Here is an 18,425-nt window from a genome sequence, read left to right as displayed (position 1 = left end):
TTCTTCTGCCTGTGGCGTTGTGTGGCCAGGCACACCTCCGCTTTCACTTATATATCCCCAGCTCCCTTTTGGCAAAATCCCATTGCTTTCTTGGCTGATTGACAGCAAGCCTTCCAGCACAAGTAGTGTCCCCTGGTAATTGCCTGCCATGTCCATGAATTCTGGGGGAGACTGTGCCTCAGGGAAGTTTGATGCACTTGTTTGTAAGAAAAGAACATCTATTTCTAGAGCAAACTCTAAATCCATGAGTATCTCTCTGGAGGACGGTGCTGATACCTCGCTGTCAGACCCTATTTGTAAATAATCCTCTCTCTCACCAAGTGTGTTTTGATCACTCTTGTGTCGCAATTTGATTGGTGCTTAGTGTGGCTGATTCCTGCATCCTGCTTAGCAAACAACCCCCTGCTACTCCCTTAGGAGATTTCTTCCTGGAGTTTTCCTACTTCCTGCCTTTGAGTAGTAGTTGTTGTTAAGACATCATGGTATTATTACAAGTATAATTTGCAGGCCTCAAAAGAATTGCTTTGGAAGTGGAAAAATAGAAATATACTGACGCTGACGCCTTAGGGCAATCTCAGTTGGTTTATGTGGAAAGTGTGTCTATCCACAAAGGGTTTGACCAGGCTCTGTTTACCTGATGGCATTCACTCTGGCAACAGTTAATTCTAGTTGCCTGTTGGCATTAAGGTACAAACCAGAGGTCCTAGTGCTATGGTCTGCTCAGCTAGCTAGGTGTGCCTTATGCCATTGCCTGTGATGGCCTTACAGTAGATAAAGGAACTTAAGGTTTCTGCTTGATTTTCTTTATTCAACCTGGTTGGTATTGCAGGAACAATACCTGTCTTGTTGCATCTAGCTACCATTGAGCATTGTAAGAAGGGTACTCTGGCTGAGTGAGCTGAGCCACTTGTGAAAGATGTCAGTATTTTTAGAAGTTTGTTGTGAAGAGTGGTTCACCAACTCCCTGCTCAAGCATTCTTAAGGAAAATAAGCTCTGTTTACTTCCATTTGTTCTGCCTTTGACTATGGACAGCAGCTGAATCATCTTTATTCTATTGTGTATTATTTTTGCACAGTATTATTTTACTCTGTGTGTATATGTACATACTCTACATCATTACTAAAATTGTACCCCAGCCTCTTCTCCCCAGTTTACCCTCTAGATTAAGTGCCTCCTTCTTTCAGTTTTGTCTCATACATCTTTCTTCTTAGCCAAGCCCTTGGCTCTCCTAATTCTCTCTTCAGAGCTCTCTCCAGTTTGTCTAATATACTGTATTTTTCCATGTATAAGACACCCCCTATTTTGGGGGACTCCAAATTAAGAAAACACCCCCTCAGCACTACCCGTGTATAAGACAAGCCCCAATTTTAAACCTAATTTTTTGGTGAAAAAACCTAGTCTTATACACAGAAAAATACGGTATGTTCCTTCTGTATTGGAAGTTGATTGTGGTGGAAACTCTTTATTGAGAAGCCTGCAGGTGGAAGCTGCTAAAGGAGTAGTTTCTCATAACTGATTTAATTATTGATTTTAATTGCATAATTAACCTTCTCAGAGCATTTAGTCTAGATTATTGTCCATTATTGTGGACTTATTTCACCTAATTATTGCCCCTTCCTCAGCCAGCCAGCTTGAGGAATTAATATTTTACCTGTGGGATCTTGCTACCTCCCCTTAGAGGCAAGTGCATACATAACATTTGAGATTATTTTTAAATATGGTAAAATTATTGCGAGTTTACTAGAAGATGCTCTTAGCTCATTTCTCTCCACCACCCCCATTCCCCTAATCTATCTTTAATCTTTTTTTCAGTGCTGAGAGTCACCACTACCTTTAGTGATTAATGCCAACTAGAATTTTACACTTAGCCTTAGTTTTGGTTAAAGTTGAAGTCTTCTGCTGCTTAGACATATTTATCTGAATACCTCTGTTTTGAAGAAGATTTGCTCACTAGCACCTGGATGGACTTTCTGCCAGCAGTAATTCAGTTGTCTCCATGGCTGCTCAGAAGTTCCTGTGGTTCCCCCTTCCTTTCTCCTGCTGCTGGACTATGGGCAAAAAAAGCCAGTCTGGCTTGTCATGTCATCTGAACCTGGGTCATGGTTTGTTTCCAAACAAGCAACAAACAATAACCAAGGTTTGTTCTTGTCTCACCATTTGGGTGGGTGGGGGGAGCACCACAGGGACTTTTGAGCATTGTGCACCAACAGGCTGCTCCTTCATGTTAAGTCATAGCTTTTTATTTAAGCTATGGTTTATTTAAACTATGGTTTAGTGTGACATGTGCACTGGGCCACTGAGTCAGAGAACATACATTTTATGTCCAGATTTACATGCAGCCTTGCATGACTTAGCATTAACTTCTTTGCCTGCAACAGTGTGTTGGCATTTCATATATGTTTCATTTTATTTTTAACACTCTCCTAAAAAAAGAGAGGTGACAAACAGCATTGTGCATGCAGAAGGGATTTTCTGCATTTTGAAAATCATCTGGGAAGGCCTCTAGTTTCCTTTTAAAAATCTGCACAAAGTCCATAGTTCTCTTTCTTCTGCTTCTTCTCTTATGAAAATTTGACCCTAGATAGGAGGTAGAAATAAATCTGAGAATTTTTCGTTCATTCAGGAGTTGAGTGCTGACATTAGGAACTGACACAATATGCAGTATAGAGGGATGGATTTAGTAGAGCACCTTTGGTAGAGATGTTGGCTGCCGCCTCTTTTTCTGCTTTGAGAAGTGGGGCATCAGTAAGAGTTAAAAGTCCTGGAGCTGGAGTTGCCCCTGATTTTTCAGAAAATAGGCAAATAAACCCCCTCTCCAGAGCGCCATGAAGGACTTGGGAAAGTTGCATTTAGGGACTGGACCTGTGCACAATATCTAATCTTTAACTATATTGCACCTCAATGGAGATAATGATTTTTAGCACATCTTATACAATTTCAGCAGGGTGTTTCCATGTCTTTCCACCTGACCTGCTTTTGCCAAACAGTTATATAAGGTTTTGGCCTTGTAGTAAGAAGAGGCAGGCAGCACATCCCACAAAGATGTTCTCTGTTCTGTTGGGCATTATACCACCAGCACCTGCCTTTGATGCAGAACCTTGTGGAAAACTTCCTGCCTTTCTTTTTTTCACTTTCTTGAATTTCTCCCCTTTACCCCCACCTGCTTTGTAGCTTGTTCAAATACCAAGAATGAAGTATAATATAGTCTTTTCTGTTAGCATCAGGTTTCCATGCTATCCTGAATGAATTGTGCAGCTTGGTGTGGGTTCTATAGCTAGATAGTCAGGAGGTGGATAGTGGCTGGCCAAATAGCATACCATTCTTCTCAGGGGGTTCTCACAAAGGGAAAAGGACCCCCAGCATTTCCACCTGCTATAACAGACAGCTCAAAACTCCTGCTGAGCACTGGAAGTGCCAGTTTGCAGACTGATCTGAGCTGTGTGAGCTGGAGAGCCATACCAATTTGCAGCCATCTTAATAAAAAAATAAAAAAATTGAGAAAACGGCTTAAAAGCAGGTTACCCTACTTTTTTCCTTCAGTTGCTTTTATCCCAGTGAGAGGAAATTGAGTGAGAGTAGTAATCTGGGCAATTAGACAAAATGCCAGTGCTGTCTGTTGTGGACACGGCCTGTAACTTTTGTACTGAGCTTCTAGTCTGGGGTACAGGTGCTCTTGCTTCCTAGTCTGGGGTACAGGTGGATGTTTTGGGGTCTTTTTTATATTAAGAGTTCAAATGGTAGCAGCCAGAGGAGGAGCCCCTTGAGAATGAATGAAGTACGGAATACATTTTTGTGCCCCTAAGTGGTGTAGTGTTTAGTCTCATGCCTTTCTCTTTCTGTCTCTTTCTTCTCTCTCTCCTGCTGAGTGTTCAGCAGTTGGGGGACCTGAAATTGCTCTCAGTGCTTCAGGGAATGAGGATGCTAGGATATTTTGTGGCAACCTGCGACAATTCAGAAAAGCACCTTTGGAGATGCATAGATCACTGAGACTTTGCTGTTCTTTATAGCTGGGGTGTGTGGACGTAGCCAGGATTTATGTTAGGGGGACAGGCTTTATGTGTGGGGGGGTGGGACAGAGCCAAGCTATCTACAACACGATTGGTCACTTAAGTATTTTTGTTTATTTACTTGATTTGGGTGCGGCAGATGCCACCCCCACCCCCCGGCTATACCCATGCTAACCACCAACCTAGATGGCTTTAAAAAGGATTAGACAAATTCACGGAGGAGGAAGCTGTTAACATTATTAGCTATGATGGCTGTGCTGTGCATCCACAGCTGGAGGCAGTAATGCTTCTAAGTACCAATTGCCGGAAACCACAGGAAGGAAGAGTGTTCCTGTGTTCGAATCCTGCTTGCAGGTTTATCACAGGTATCTGGTTCTGTGATAACAGGTTGCTGGACTAGATGGACCTTATCCAGAAGACTTCTTATGTTCTTACGTCCTGCACTGGCTACCTATTCTGAGCCCAGTTCAAGGCTGATGTTGACATACAAAGCCATACACAGCTTGGGGCCTGATTATCTGAAGGAGCGCATCTCCCCCTTGTATGTTGAGATCAGCAGTGGAGACGTTTCTGTCATCCATCACTGGGTGAGCTGCATAGTGTGGTGACATGGAATAGGGTCTTCTTGGTGGTAGTGTCCTGCCTTGGTGGTAGTGTCCTGTCTCCCTATGAGGTACATCTGACACCATCATTGTTCATCTTTTAGTTCCAGTTGCAATACATACCGTTTTTTCTGGGCTAATACTGCTCGTCCAATTACTGTACAAATTTTATTTTATGTTACTGTTTCTTGCTTGTTACATATTATTCTGGTGTTACTGTTGCTTGGATGGTGTATATTGCATGTTACAGTTTTTATTGTTGTTTTAAGTGTAACCCAAGTGTTCTCCATGCCAGAAGCTAGTAGACGTAGGATCATTTTAAAATAAGAGTTCAGATTTTCAGGGTAGAGATTTTCAGATTCTCCACTAAAACTGAGCAGTCTGTGAATCAGACCTGCAGATAAACAGCCACAGGCAAATTGCACTTCTACAGACAGTTTTGTGGTGGAGCATTCCATGCGCTTGAGCCAGTGATCTCTGTCTGTGGAATTTCTTAAAGCTGAGCCAATGATCAAAGCATATTATAGCTGCTCATGTGAGAAGTGTCCAGTAAACCACCATCACAAAGACTCAGGGCAGCTGTCTTAGTCCCTAGCAGTGATTGCCTTGGATGGTGACATTCACCACGGAGGCTTAGTTACCTTGGAAACATGTTTTAACTGCATCTCTGCTCTGAAGAACCCATTTGAAGCTACTCTTCTGCCCTGAAGGCTGATGCCTCTAAGTACAATATGGGCAGCAGACTCTTTCAAGCTGGAGGCAGTGTGGCATATAGGGCATGTCCACAGTCCCCAAAGACCAATTCATTACACTAGCAAATGAAGCTATAAACACAAGACTAGGTATTAACACAGAGAGGCTTGTTAATAGTATGAGGACAGTGGGTGTGTGCATGTCACAGCAGTGGTGAGCTCATTAGTCAGCTCTAAATCTGAGGGCAAAATGTTATCGTCTAAATACAAGGATGAAATGTGTAGGTTTTTTTAAAAAGGAATTTGCAAAGAAGTTGTCTTTGGTTGTCATGGTTATATCTGTGATCACTAGACCGAGATGGAAATTGCTTCTCTGCCATATTTGCTTGATTATGTTTTGGCGTAAATTGAGTTTCTAAACATTTTATCTTTCCTTATGTGATTAACCTGATGTACACAGACACCTGTAAAATAATCCTAGTGTTATTGGATCATGTGGCCCTCACTATCCTTCAGCTGTTTTCAATCATATCCAAAAGATGAGAGAGCCCCACCTACCCTCAGTGCCATGGTTGGTTCTTACTCCTCTCTTGTTCTATCTTCCCTGCAGTTATTGACTTGTGGCTGAAATCTGTTCCAAATGGATGAATATACTTTCACATGGGGCAGACTCTTCCCCCCCCACCTTATCCTGCTTGTGTTTTTATCCTACCAGTCATATTAACCTGGCGCACCCAATGCCCTCTTGACTAACTCATTAAACCTTCCATAACGTGCCTGATTTTTAACATTGTCTCATGACAGAGGATAAATTCTGAGCATTTCAAGTCTCCAGATCATGGATAGGTAAACTACGGCCCAGGAGCTGGATCCAGCCCAATCGCCTTCTAAATCCGGCCCGTGAACGGTCTGGGAATCAGCGTGTTTTTACATGAGCAGAATGTGTCCTTTTATTTAAAATGCATCTCTGTGTTACTTGTGGGGCCTGCCTGGTGTTTTTACATGAGTAGAATGTGTGCTTTTATTTAGAGTACATCTCTGGGTTATTTTTGGGGCATAGTCCGGCCCCCCACAAAGTCTGAGGGACAGTGGACCGGCCCCCTGCTGAAAAAAAATGCTGACCCTGCTCCAGATAAATGATCAGTTGGCAGTTGGATAATCTTTTGTTCTGGATCCTGCCAGATTGCCCTTGTCTTAAATGGGCTTCCTGTTCTGGGACTTCTCAGCTAGCGGATTATAGAGCATGTTGCTTTCTTGCACAGTGGTGGTTCTATAAGTAGGAATGCTCTTCATGATAATGTTCTAGCTGTACCTGTAAAATTGGGCTCACAGACTGACATTAAGCCGATCCAGCTAGAAAGTGATGAAGAGCCTTTGACATAAAACTTCTTTGTATGGTTTCCTTACTGGGAAATTTCAGGCTAAGAATTTGATCACAGAACTGCTATATCTACACCTAGCTCCAGAGCAGAAAATTGCTGTCAGTTCACATAATCAAAAGGGGATTCTTTCACTTGCCAAATAAGCTCCAAGTAAAACAGAAGTGCCTGTGTTTGAAAATTGCTTTCTATTGTTACCAGTGATTGTAATAACACTGTCAAGTATATAAATTTCTTACCAGTATTCAGAATGCAGCAGTTCCTCATAAACCATTCATGAGCCAAACATTTTTCATTTACTAATCTGTCCATTCTCCTTGGGTGACTGCTGATATAAAAGAGGGATGGAGAATCCAGTGGCTAACATTTTCTTCTCTCCAGGCAATACTCCCAAGAGGAATCAAAAGCGACATGTCCTGCCCTAAGAAACCTGGCACACTGTGTAGTATCTACTTGGGTGTCATGCATGCCATTATAAAACTAGTCAAGCTATTGCAGAGTTGCACTATACCTGCTTCTGCCTTGTGCATCATCAGCACAAATGACAGCTGAGATTGGTTCTCCGTGTCCTGTGCTGTCAGTGTTTGAAACTGAAAGCAGGCAGCTGATTTCCCAGACCTTTGGTGCTACTTAAGGTGCTGACAAGTAGGGGGAGGAAACCCTCTGTGTCAGTTGATTTGAATGGCAACTGACTCAACATAGTATTGAACAGGAAGGATAAATCTGGGACAACAATACATCAGTTTCTGTGCCTGCTTATCTGTGACGGACAGGATTCTAATTAATCAAACGCTTTCTTTGAAGACTTTGAGCAAGTATCTGCTTATGATAATGTAGTTGCATTTAAAAAACCCTTTTCGTTCTTTTCTCAGCTCTGATTAATCTGTTGAAGTTTCTCTTGTCCAACGAGACTGTTTTGCTGGCAAAACACAACATCTTTACATTGGCTCTCATGGTGAGTTTCTTTCTGGGGGACAGTGAGAGTTAATAGCACTGAATTTAAAACAGGAATTAGTGTGGAGCACATTAGTGTGGAGCTCACTCAAAAACACACACAAAAAACCCAGATAGTGATCTTATTGGAGCCGTTTTTAGAAGTTCTGTTCTCTATCATGGCAGCTCTATTTTTTCTGTGTATCTGGGTTGGGAGCACTTATTTTTGGCTCAAGCTGGAATTGGATTCAAGGACTTTTCCTGCGGCTGGATATCTGTTAGGAATGTCAAAGCATTTGGGCAAGGTGTTAAGTGGAAATGTGAAAGAGGGAGGAAAGCCCCTTCATGTGTATGTTATTGACTGTTGTGCTGTGTGACAAATGGATCTGTCACTGCTTTGGGTAACAAGTGGAGTCTGCTCAAACAAACAAATGAAACAGTTGCACTGTATCCCCATCCCCTAACAAGACTGAACATGCTCAGGAATTCAGCCAGCCTGGAACAGGAACCTTGTAGTGGCTTACATGGGAGAGTGGGAGTTCCCCAGCAGGGCTGTATAATGTGAGAGGGCTCAGGTTTGGGCCCGGTTGCTGGATAGGGATGTTCTCAAGAGTGGTAAAAGGAAAATGCCTCCCCCATCACACCCCACTGCTTTTCTTCCCCTAGCCTAGAAACAGCCCTGTTTAGAGCAAGAAAAGGAGGTGTGTTTTTTTAACCCTCTCAGGATACTTGCTTCTGCCCCTAAGCTCTGTCCTCTCGCTAGTAGGCTTTGGCAGACTCTCTTCTTCAGTCCTCCAATTTCCTTCCCTCCCTCATAGGAATGATGCCTGCTTTCAGTGTTTTGGGTGGCTTATAACCCGATTTTATTTTTATCCCTAAATTTATCAGGGAAAGAAAAAAGTGGTTTATAATCAATTGAGGTGAAGCACTTGTTATCTACAAAACACTTGTTATCTACAAAAATTAAGTAATGACTTCTTTATTTTAAATGTTTAGATAACTGCATATATTATATGGCACATTTTTCCTGTGGTAATTCCTATAGCTTTTGTTTTTGAAGGTGGTAAACCTGTTTAACATGTTCATCACTTATGGAGATACCTTCCTTCCGACTCCTAGCAGCTATGATGAGCTATACTATGAAATCATCAGAATGCACCAGAGTTTTGATAACCTGTATTCTATGGGTGAGTAGTGTTGGATGACTTGGTTTGGTGTTGACAAAATACACAGATATGACAGATAAACTGTGTGGGTGTGAGAGAGAGCAATTATGTACAATGCCTGATCAGCATGTGTGCTCACTGTGTGGCTGTCAGTTACCACATGGATGTGAAATAATCCTGTTCAGTAAGGATAAAGGTTCCTTGTTCTTGGCAAAGGACATTTTGAAAGCGACTCTTCAGGAGCAGACATGCAGAAACGATGCTGTTTGGGTATAGAATTGCTAACTGGTTCACCTGTGTATACATGAAAGTGTGTTTGTTTGCTATTGCCAGGCATATAATATTTAAATGGTAGCAAGGCGCACGGTGCCCTCATTTAGAGTGAGCCAGCCTGCCGTGCGCAGAGAGTTCCCAGCTGGGAAAATATGCCTTAGTCTCAGGTCAGAGAGCAAGTGCACCCCCCAGAGCCAATCAGCAGCAGGAGTTGGTGTTGTAAACAAGAGGTGAAAAAAGCATTTGATGGATGCACAACAAGGAACCCACTGTACAGAACAGGGAGCACGTAGGCCTGCTAGCATCCACAGAACCAGGTCAATGCCTCAGAAGCAGTTGGAAAACAAACACCCCCCACAATACCCTTTTTAAAATAGTGCAGCAAACAGTCTAGATATGTAAATGATGTTTTTGGGTAGGGGAGTGAAGGTGCAGAGAGATGCAGTGAGATGCTGTAGAGCAAATACTTAGTAGGGAGGCAGAATGAATGGGAGGAAGGAATGCTGGCAGGGAAACATAACCAAGGAATTATATGAATGCACTTACCTCTGAGTAACACTTTAGAAGGGCTGCATATAAAGGGCCAGCCCGCCCTGCCTCCCATTGCTTTCCTCTCTGTTTAGAAACATTAGTCTGTCAAGCATATAATAAGGGTTAAATGGTCGTTCATAAAAGGGACGTAGTTGATCCACTCACACAGCATGATAATGTTAGAACAGTTACATAAAACTCTTAGAATAGCCTCTTCCAATAAACATCGATAATAACTTTAAGACAAAAAATTGAATGTACATGCATATTCAAAGTGAGAACAAATAAAAGGATAAATGTGTTTTCCCATATTGTTTCTGCTGTATGCTGAACAGTGGAGGCAATAAGCTTCTTAGTAGTTTTATATATATGTTGAGCAGTGTAGAAGCAGCCCAGTGAAGTTCCAGGAAAGTTCCTTAGGTTGGGATGTGTTTTCGAAGTCTTATCCTCCTTATTATACCCTTACATTGGTATAATGTAAATACATGCACATTCTTTACTCATGTGGTGGTGGTCACATTTGGATGATGCCTGTACTTCATCTAAGATTATTTATATTTTTCTAATAATTCGTTTAGTTACTTGATTGCCTTGGAAAATGTTGTACTGTTGTCAAAATAGGTGCCATAGAATGTAACCTTCCTTTAATCTTTTTTATTTCAGTTTTGAGGCTATCTACCAACGCTGGCCAGTGGAAGGAGCCAGCCAGCAAGGTGACACACGCATTGGTTAACATAAGGTAAGAAAAGGAAAGCAATTAACTGTAGCACAAAGGTTTTGTTACTCATTTGTGCATTCTTGCTTTTATTCCCAGAACACTTCATTTTTTGTTGCACTATAGCATGCTTGTTGGTTTCTTAGCCAGGATTTTGGGGTGGGGTGGGATATAAACCTGAAGGAGTCTTGTAGCACTTTGCTTCCCCCACCCCCGCAAAAAAGTGCTATATTGCCTAGTTTGCTGAACATGTTCCCACTTCAGCAGCAATTGCTTTTGTAAACTTAAGGGTACAACAACTCATATGTTCTTTAAAATGGGTTAAGGTATGAGTTTCAAAATACATTGTTTTCTAAGAGTAAGATGTAGACTTACTTTGGATAGTCAGGGGCAAGGTGTAAGTATTTGAATGCATCTTTTGCAATACTCTTTGCTGTTCCCAGAAGTTCCACTTTTTAAAGCTATGAGCAAGTGCCTATGAGCTCATCCTCATAATATCCCTGTGGAATGATACATGATTCTGCTGGTAGGGGGGCTGATGGGCTAATGGGCTTTCCTCCATACTGAGGCTCTTACATCTCATGGGGCTTACAGGGGCTGCTGGAATCCATAGTGGCTGGCATGTTGGGTGATGACCTTGGGAGCCTGTCCCCAAGGTACTATTTAAAATGAAAGATTGGAATAAAAACCAATACTTAAAAGCAGATTATGGCCTGAAGAGTATTCCTTTTTTGAGGGGCATGCAAACAACTAATTGCTAGAGCCTGCAATGCATCTTTCTTGAGAGGCTGTTAGAGAATTTGTGTCCCTTGCCTTTTCGTTCAGCAGTGGCTACTGCTGAAGACTGGAGACTAGCCAGGTTGGGAGAGAAGTTTGGGGGTTGTGTAACTGGAAGTTTAAAACTGAACAGCCCATGATTCACTAAGAAGTACCAAATCTTCCCCCTTGAGTTCCCTAAGAGCTAGTCATTTGTGTCAGGGTAAGAAGGATTAGAAAGTCAGGCACAGAAGTCATGCTTCCCCTGTGACACAAAACTTACCTTTGTTGTGGTGTCTCTAGTTTCTTTGCTCAGGAAGACAGCATGTGGAAAACAAACTCCCTCCAGGCATTTTCCAAGTAATTTTATGTGTCTGTAAACTACCATTAAAGATTCTCTCTGCAGGCCTGTGAGTTTCATGTCCTTATATATAGGTTCTGCAAGATTTACTCTGCTGCGCTCTTTATTTTTCATGAACAGAGTTAAATGAAGCTCTTGGGGACTGATAATGCTCTAAATGTACCAGCAGAACAGGCAGTCATAGGTAGGGGGTTGCTATCTAAAATGCCGTAGAAGATTGGGCCTGCCCTTGGCATGGTGTGAATCTTTTGTGTGGGGGGTGGGGGTGGTGCTGCTTAGAAAAGTCTCTAGAACTGAGAGTAGAAACAAAGTGAATTATGCTTGCAAATTGGAAGGCTGTGACAGGAGAACAGTCTGGTTGTTATTTCCTCTGCGGGCTCCTTGACAATTATTTACTATAATTGATCTTCTTGGACAATAGGAAAACAGCCACTAGACTGTAGCAGCAGTTTTGCAAAGAGAACGATCCTGCAAACTCTTTTGGTGTTAGACTGTTTGCCCAACTAATACTTAAGGCTGCAGTCTTAAACCTGTTTATGTGGGAGTAAGCACCACTGAATTCAATAAGACTTACTTTTGAGTAGACACAATTAGGATTGCTCTGCAGATCCGTTCCTTGCATTCCACATCTATAAACTTGCATGAAAAACTAAATTAACTTGAATGAGAAATAGTTTCTTACTGATGAATTTCTTACCTGGCAGGCATTGATTCATTATATGTAGTTTTGAGAGGTTAGTTCGCTAAACTATGATAAGTGGCATACTCTTCCCTATTAACTCGTGGGTTTTAGCTTTGACCCACAACTGTTTTGATGGAGGCGGCCTGAAACTGCATTTTACAGTACTTAATTTTTTAGTGTTGGAGCATTATGCAAATACAGTGTTACCTCGGGATGCGAACGGGATCCATTTCGGAGCCTCGTTCGCATCCCGAAGTGAACGTAACAAGCGATGGCGCGTCTGTGCGTGCGTGGGTCGTGTTTTGCCGCTTCCGCGCATGTGACATCATTTTGAGCATCTGCGCATGTGCGAGTCGCAAAACCCGGAAGTAACGCGCTTGTGACAGCATTGACAGCACTTGTGAAGCAGCTGCTGGGACAGCTATATAAAGCTTGCCTGCCTTGTGGGTGGGGCTGCCATAAAGGGGCAACACCAAAAGGAATTGTCCCTTTCGGGGTGGCACTTTGGGGGGTTGGAACGAAGGCATTTGCCAGCCTCCTTGTGGTAAGATCAGTGTTTTTAAGGGGGATGGGGATGTTTTAAATTGTTTAATTGTTAAGTATATTTTTATTAGTTTGTATACATTAATATTGTTATTGTTTTAATCAATTTTATTGGGATTTTTTGTTTTTTATATTGTAATCTTACATTTGTGTAATGTAAAGTAGCCTGTGTGTAATTGTGTGTAATTGTGTAATTCCCTGATACCTATGGGTATAGGGCAGTATACAAATTTAATTAATAATAATAATTTTTATTGATCCATTTGCTGAAACAGTTGTGGCTTTATAGTTGAGACTTGCAGATGATGTGCAATCTTATGAGATCAGTGTGTAGCATAACATGATTTGAGGACAGTTTTCATTTAGACTTAACAAAGGTTGATCATCCTGTTGTATTCATTGCTGCTGAGGTACGATCAGTATGCAACTGATATGTATATTTTACCCCCAACCTCTTTGCTTTTGTTATTTGGGGTAGAGCTTTTCTTTGACTTACTGTGATTTTTCCTGTTCTATTCACAGGAGGGTAAAGTTCTGCTCTTGTTTCAGAGTGCTTTAGACTATAGAGTCCAGGTTGGTTGCATAGGCCAATATATAGTTTCTTTTTATTTGCTCAGCTTATTTTGGATGGATGATTCATTTTCCATCATTTTTATGCTTCTTTTAAAAATAGAAATAGAATGCCATTTTCCTCTATTTTACAAGTGGATTTTGTGCTAGTGGGAGCCATTTGGCCATAGGATACTGTTAGTTTTTTTGTAGTACATCATTTGAGGCATTCTTCAGTTTAAAAAAGGAAATAAAATTAATTTCAGAATGTTTTTCTAGTGTAATGCAGGGGATCATTTTATTCTAAATCACTTAAGGGCAAGAGAAGTCATATTAGTGATACCCAAGCTCTGTTGGAGATTTTTTAGTAATCTGGTCCTTGTTGATTGCTCAGCATTTTTCCACTTTTTCTCATATGATACCTTTTGTGCTTGCATGTTTTATTTTTTTGTTCAAGGTCTTACATTTTGAGTACTATTTTACACCAGATGTTTGTTTTCAAATGATTTTGAGGCAAAATGCCCTTCTCCTTACCTTCCACTTTGTTTGTGCCATTGGTTTAGTTTAGCTGATTCTAGTATTAAGCAGCCTGTAGTGCATTTTTTTTTGAACTTTTGATTTTCCAAATCTCGCTAGCAAAGTAAATGGTTCAGTAAAAGAAGACATATCTTTAACTCACCACCACCTTTGCACCCCTAACACTGAGATTTCACTAGACATTGTCCATAGACTTTCAATACTATCCTTGTAGTCACAGAGGCTAGAAGCTTGCTTTTAAAAAAGATTTTAAAATCTATCATTTTCAGGAAGTTGAATCATCTTCCCAGAACTCATGTCTCCATCTGCATAGCATGATTGTGGAATATATTTCCCTCTGTCAAAATGGCAAACCTGGCAATGTCCAGTCACCCTTGATTGTTGCAGAATTTACCATATTTTCAAGTTGCATGTATCATGTGGTGGTTTTGCCATGTAAAATGACTGGCTGCGTTGGTTGAGGTACTCAGTTGTAAGGTCGATAACTGGAAAGCTGACCTTCACTTCCGTAAGGAAATAAGCAGCTTTCCAGGCGATCAATTTTTCCAGGCTAATGAGCCCTTTACATTAACATCTTGCAGGTTTGCATTTAATGAGACTTTTATTAATGCAGGGTTTGAAGGGACATCCTCTGATTGCTTACTAAGTGATGGAGGTGGCGCCTGAATCATTGTATTCTTTTAATAGACTTTCTTCTGATCAGTAATTTTCTCAAGGTGAATAAATAGATTAACCCCATGATTAATAGATTCAATTGCTCCATTATCCGTAATGCAGTGACATCATTTAAGGTATTTTTTCCCCACTGAAACATTTTGAAATTGGCTAGTGAAGTCTTTGCTATGCTACCTAGGCTAATAGATCTTTGATGTTTCATTTGGGTAATTGTGTTTCTTCTGGTGCTGTCCATTGTGGTGTCTCTGCCTCAATGCCGCTGCTTGCTTTATTATCTCAGAATGCAGAGTTGCTCTGCTGTAGTTGCCCTTGTTAGTCCTCTTTTAATACAAGAGGCCCTGCTGCGTTCAGCATTGTCACGAGAGTGATTAGTGAGGTGTGGCTGCTGTTAGAACATAATTTCTGCATGTGTATATAATGCATATGCTAGCTGTCGGATTGTGTTGGCAGTAGTAGGGCTGTAATTTTTTGAAGTTTAAGTGATTTAATATTCAGGTGATTTCTCTTACAGAATTTGAGAGTTGATCATATTATAGTTGGGCTCAGGTGCTTGATGAATGCAAGTCAAACTTCTAGGTCGTTCACATGATGAAACACAGGGAGGCTGAAAGGGCTACGCTAGAATGTTCATTGTTATCCAAGCCTGTTCATTGTATATGTACCAGTTCAGAAACCTCATACTTGAAAGTAATAAAAGGTCTTGCTGTTAAACATTTTCCAGATATCACAAGAACTGTTCTTATTAGGGGTCCAAACCTAATCCAGTGCAGGATCTGAAACTACTGGTATTGTTAAGGGTTTCCTTTCTGCCAGAGTGTTTTTTTCCCCACCTGTCCTTTCAAATTACTTTGGTGTCCTGGGAATATGGAGTGTATGAATCTGCCTGTTTCTGTGGATAGCAGTGTCCTATACTGCCACATTGCATAAATGGGCACATTTAAAGCTAGATTTTCCCTTTCACCTTCCTATACACCTTTCTCCTTAGGTGCCTTTTGGCTTCATCAACACTGATTGTTATGCCCCCATAATAAACTCCATCTAGTTGCAGTATAATGACTCCGTTTATATTGTTCACTGAGGTGCGTTTAACAGTAATGACCTTTGGCATACTGTCACCACTAATTTAGCTTGGTTGATCTCAAATTGCAGGATAACAAAGAGCAGCCAAGTGGCTAAAAATGCAGTCCTAGTTGTTGTTGGGTTTATCGCTGAGATCTGGAATAGGTTCCAAAATGCAGTTGCAGGAATAGGATAGAGATGTTTTTTTCCTCTCAGATGGAACGGTTTCACATAGATTCTCTCTCTCTCTCCCCCTTTTGGACGTTGTACAATGGGGTATGACATGGGAAGGAGAAGAAAGCAGGCAGGAGGGGAAAGTAGCAACAGGCTCTTGAGGGGAATGGAGAGGTAGCAATTTTGAGAGGCTGCTTGGAGCACCTCATGAAATGTGGTTAATGCATTTCATAGAGAGAGAAAATATAGTGCTTTCTCCCTCTGCATTTCTTTTAAGTGAAACATGGTATATGTGTATTGCCTTAGACATATTGCACAGTTGGTGTAAGAGGCATTTTGTGAGCTGCTTTTGATGCTGAATATATTTCATTGGTTAAAAATTCCTTTGTAATATCTTTCTGCAACCCCCTGTAACTTTCTTAGCTACGGAAGCAAATTAAAGTGAGTTTTTGGCAGGGTGTGGGTGTGGGTGTGCAATATGAGGCACAGAACAGTTACATGTTTCTCTTTTGCACATATAAATGGCAAGACCAGAGATAGGGAGCCCTGACTTCCCAGCCCTTTTCTTCCCCCTGCTAGCTTTTTTAATAGGTATCTTTCAAAGATTCATTCCTTCTGCATATCAACACTTCATGAAGTGGCAAAAATATCTGACCAAAATATTGTTCGTCTTTATTCTATATCTTGTGTCAGCATCGCCCTTGAGCCAGTGTCACCAACTGGACTCATGCACTTCAACCCCGACTGGGCTAGGCGAGCTGGGTAGCACTTCCAGAGACCACCAGGTCAAAGTGCCGTGGATTCACAGCTTAGAGTTGTGAGCACCGGATTCACTTCCACAATACAGTCGTCGCACAGCAGAGTATAGCAGAGTCTGGCAGTGTATAAACAACTCGGAGAGCAGCTCTGTAGAATATCTTTTATTCTATAACTACAGCTATAATACAAAACTATATACAGAGCTAAATAGGTCTAAGCATAAATGAATGCTACACTGAATGTCTGCAGCTGCTCTTAGCAGCAACCTTATCTCTACACACGATCTCTAACACTCAGTCTCTCTCTCTCTCCGACACACTAACTGACTGACTGACTTGGTGCTGGAGCTGAATAAGTAGAAAGCAAAACACTGCTCCTCCTCTCTGGAGAATCAGCAGACTTGTCAGGAGATTCTTGGATATGGGAGAGGTGAAATCTCCTCATCTTGTGTCTCCTTCACCCCTCTAGTCTTTTTATTTTTAAGGATGTGTGCTTCCACAAAGGTGTGTGGATACTGTGGGAATTGGTGTTCATATAATATCTTGGTTTTTGTTTCTGTTATGGCAGCTGTTCTGCCCTGTGCAGATCTAACTCTCCTAATTACATAGTTATGCAATCACAAGGAGGCTGTGAACATTTGAAGCTCCTCTTATATTGAGGTGATGTGACTACTCTGCCTGTGTCTGTCGACCCTGACAGCAGCTTTCCTCCCCAAGTTCAGATACAACTTTCTCCACTAAAGCACAAATTCTTACTACTGCTCTGAACAACATTTATGGACAAAAATGGTTTCAAACCAGTCCCAAACTCTGTGTCAACTTTCGGCTAAGCAGGAAGCCTGGTTATTCTTTTTTTTGAAAAAAATAATTTATTTTGCAAATATAACAGATGGAAAGAGAGAGACAAAGAGATAGAAACATTGCCAGCTGACTAACAATATTCCATCAATCCTAACTTAAAACAAAAAGGCTTAAACATTACAAGGATTCCTTGTGTCCAAATAGGTTCCAAAATCAGATGGATGCTTACAAGCCATGCAATGGAACATAGAAAAGCCAGTGAGATCTTCGGACCACTGAATAGTGGACAGTCCAGCGTTTATCTTTCCAGACTTGCAATATAAGTTTCTTAGCCACCATAAGGATTTGTGAAATCCACTTTTGTTGTCCACCTGTTCATCCTCTGACTGTAGCGCTATAATTTAAGAGTGTCTGAACACCCACAGATATAAAGGATTTTTCCAGAACAGAGTTAAGATGAACAATAATTTCTGAGCAGCAAGAAAACATCCTGGGACATATTATACCTCAAAGAAGTGCTTTTAGCATTACATTGCCAGCAAAAGAACTAGACAGTTTTTTCTGATAAAGGCGTGCTGTGGAGTCCAATGTACTTGGAACACCAATGTTTGCTGAATAAATTTCAATTTTAAATCTAACAAAACAATACATATAGATGCTAAAGCAACTTTCCATTAATTGAACTGAATGAAACACTCTAAATCTATATTCCATGCATCTCTTAAGTTCCTGAACATCAATTTACAGCATTCCCATAAACTTTTATAAACCATTATTATGAGTTTAGCTTTCTGTGCAGATCCAATTATTTGAGGCACTCAAAGCTGGTGGCCCATAAATCGACTCTTAAAAGGTGCTGCAATTGGATAATATTGCCCTTCAGGTCTAGTGGGTTAGTGGTGTCTGCACCACAAAACTGAAAATGACAACAATTCTCTATCTGATCCTATTAACTGGTCTAACATATACAGTGGTACCTCGGGTTAAGCACTTAATTCGTTCCAGAGGTCCATACTTAACCTGAAACTGTTCTTAACCTGAAGCACCACTTTAGCTAATGGGGCCTCCTGCTGCTGCCGCACCGCCGAAGCACGATTTCTGTTCTCATCCTGAAGCAAAGTTCTTAATCCGAGGTAATATTTCTGGGTTAGCGGAGTCTGTAACCTGAAGCATATGTAACCTGAAGCGTATGTAACCCGAGGTACCACTGTACATCCCACTATCAACCCCT

At 41.2% G+C, this 18,425-nt stretch overlaps 1 protein-coding gene across 4 annotated transcripts in view; it reads left to right on the top strand.

Annotated features, from left to right (window-relative positions):
• The window catches only part of ARMH3 (armadillo like helical domain containing 3), a 126,763-nt gene that overhangs the window by 50,728 nt on the left and 57,610 nt on the right, over nt 1-18,425 (top strand). For all 4 annotated transcript variants that reach the window (XM_081863976.1, XM_081863973.1, XM_081863974.1 and 1 more), the window contains 3 exons: nt 7,554-7,636; nt 8,675-8,801; nt 10,248-10,323. In XM_081863976.1, the coding sequence (XP_081720102.1) occupies nt 7,554-7,636; nt 8,675-8,801; nt 10,248-10,323 (286 nt within the window). The remainder of the gene's footprint in view (nt 1-7,553; nt 7,637-8,674; nt 8,802-10,247; nt 10,324-18,425) is intronic.

The sequence above is a fragment of the Podarcis erhardii genome, assembly GCF_964252035.2.
Source record: "Podarcis erhardii genome assembly, chromosome: 5".
Taxonomy (NCBI): domain Eukaryota; kingdom Metazoa; phylum Chordata; class Lepidosauria; order Squamata; family Lacertidae; genus Podarcis; species Podarcis erhardii.
The sequence above is the reverse complement of the archived record's forward strand: the minus strand, read 5'-3'. Positions and strand labels throughout refer to the sequence as shown.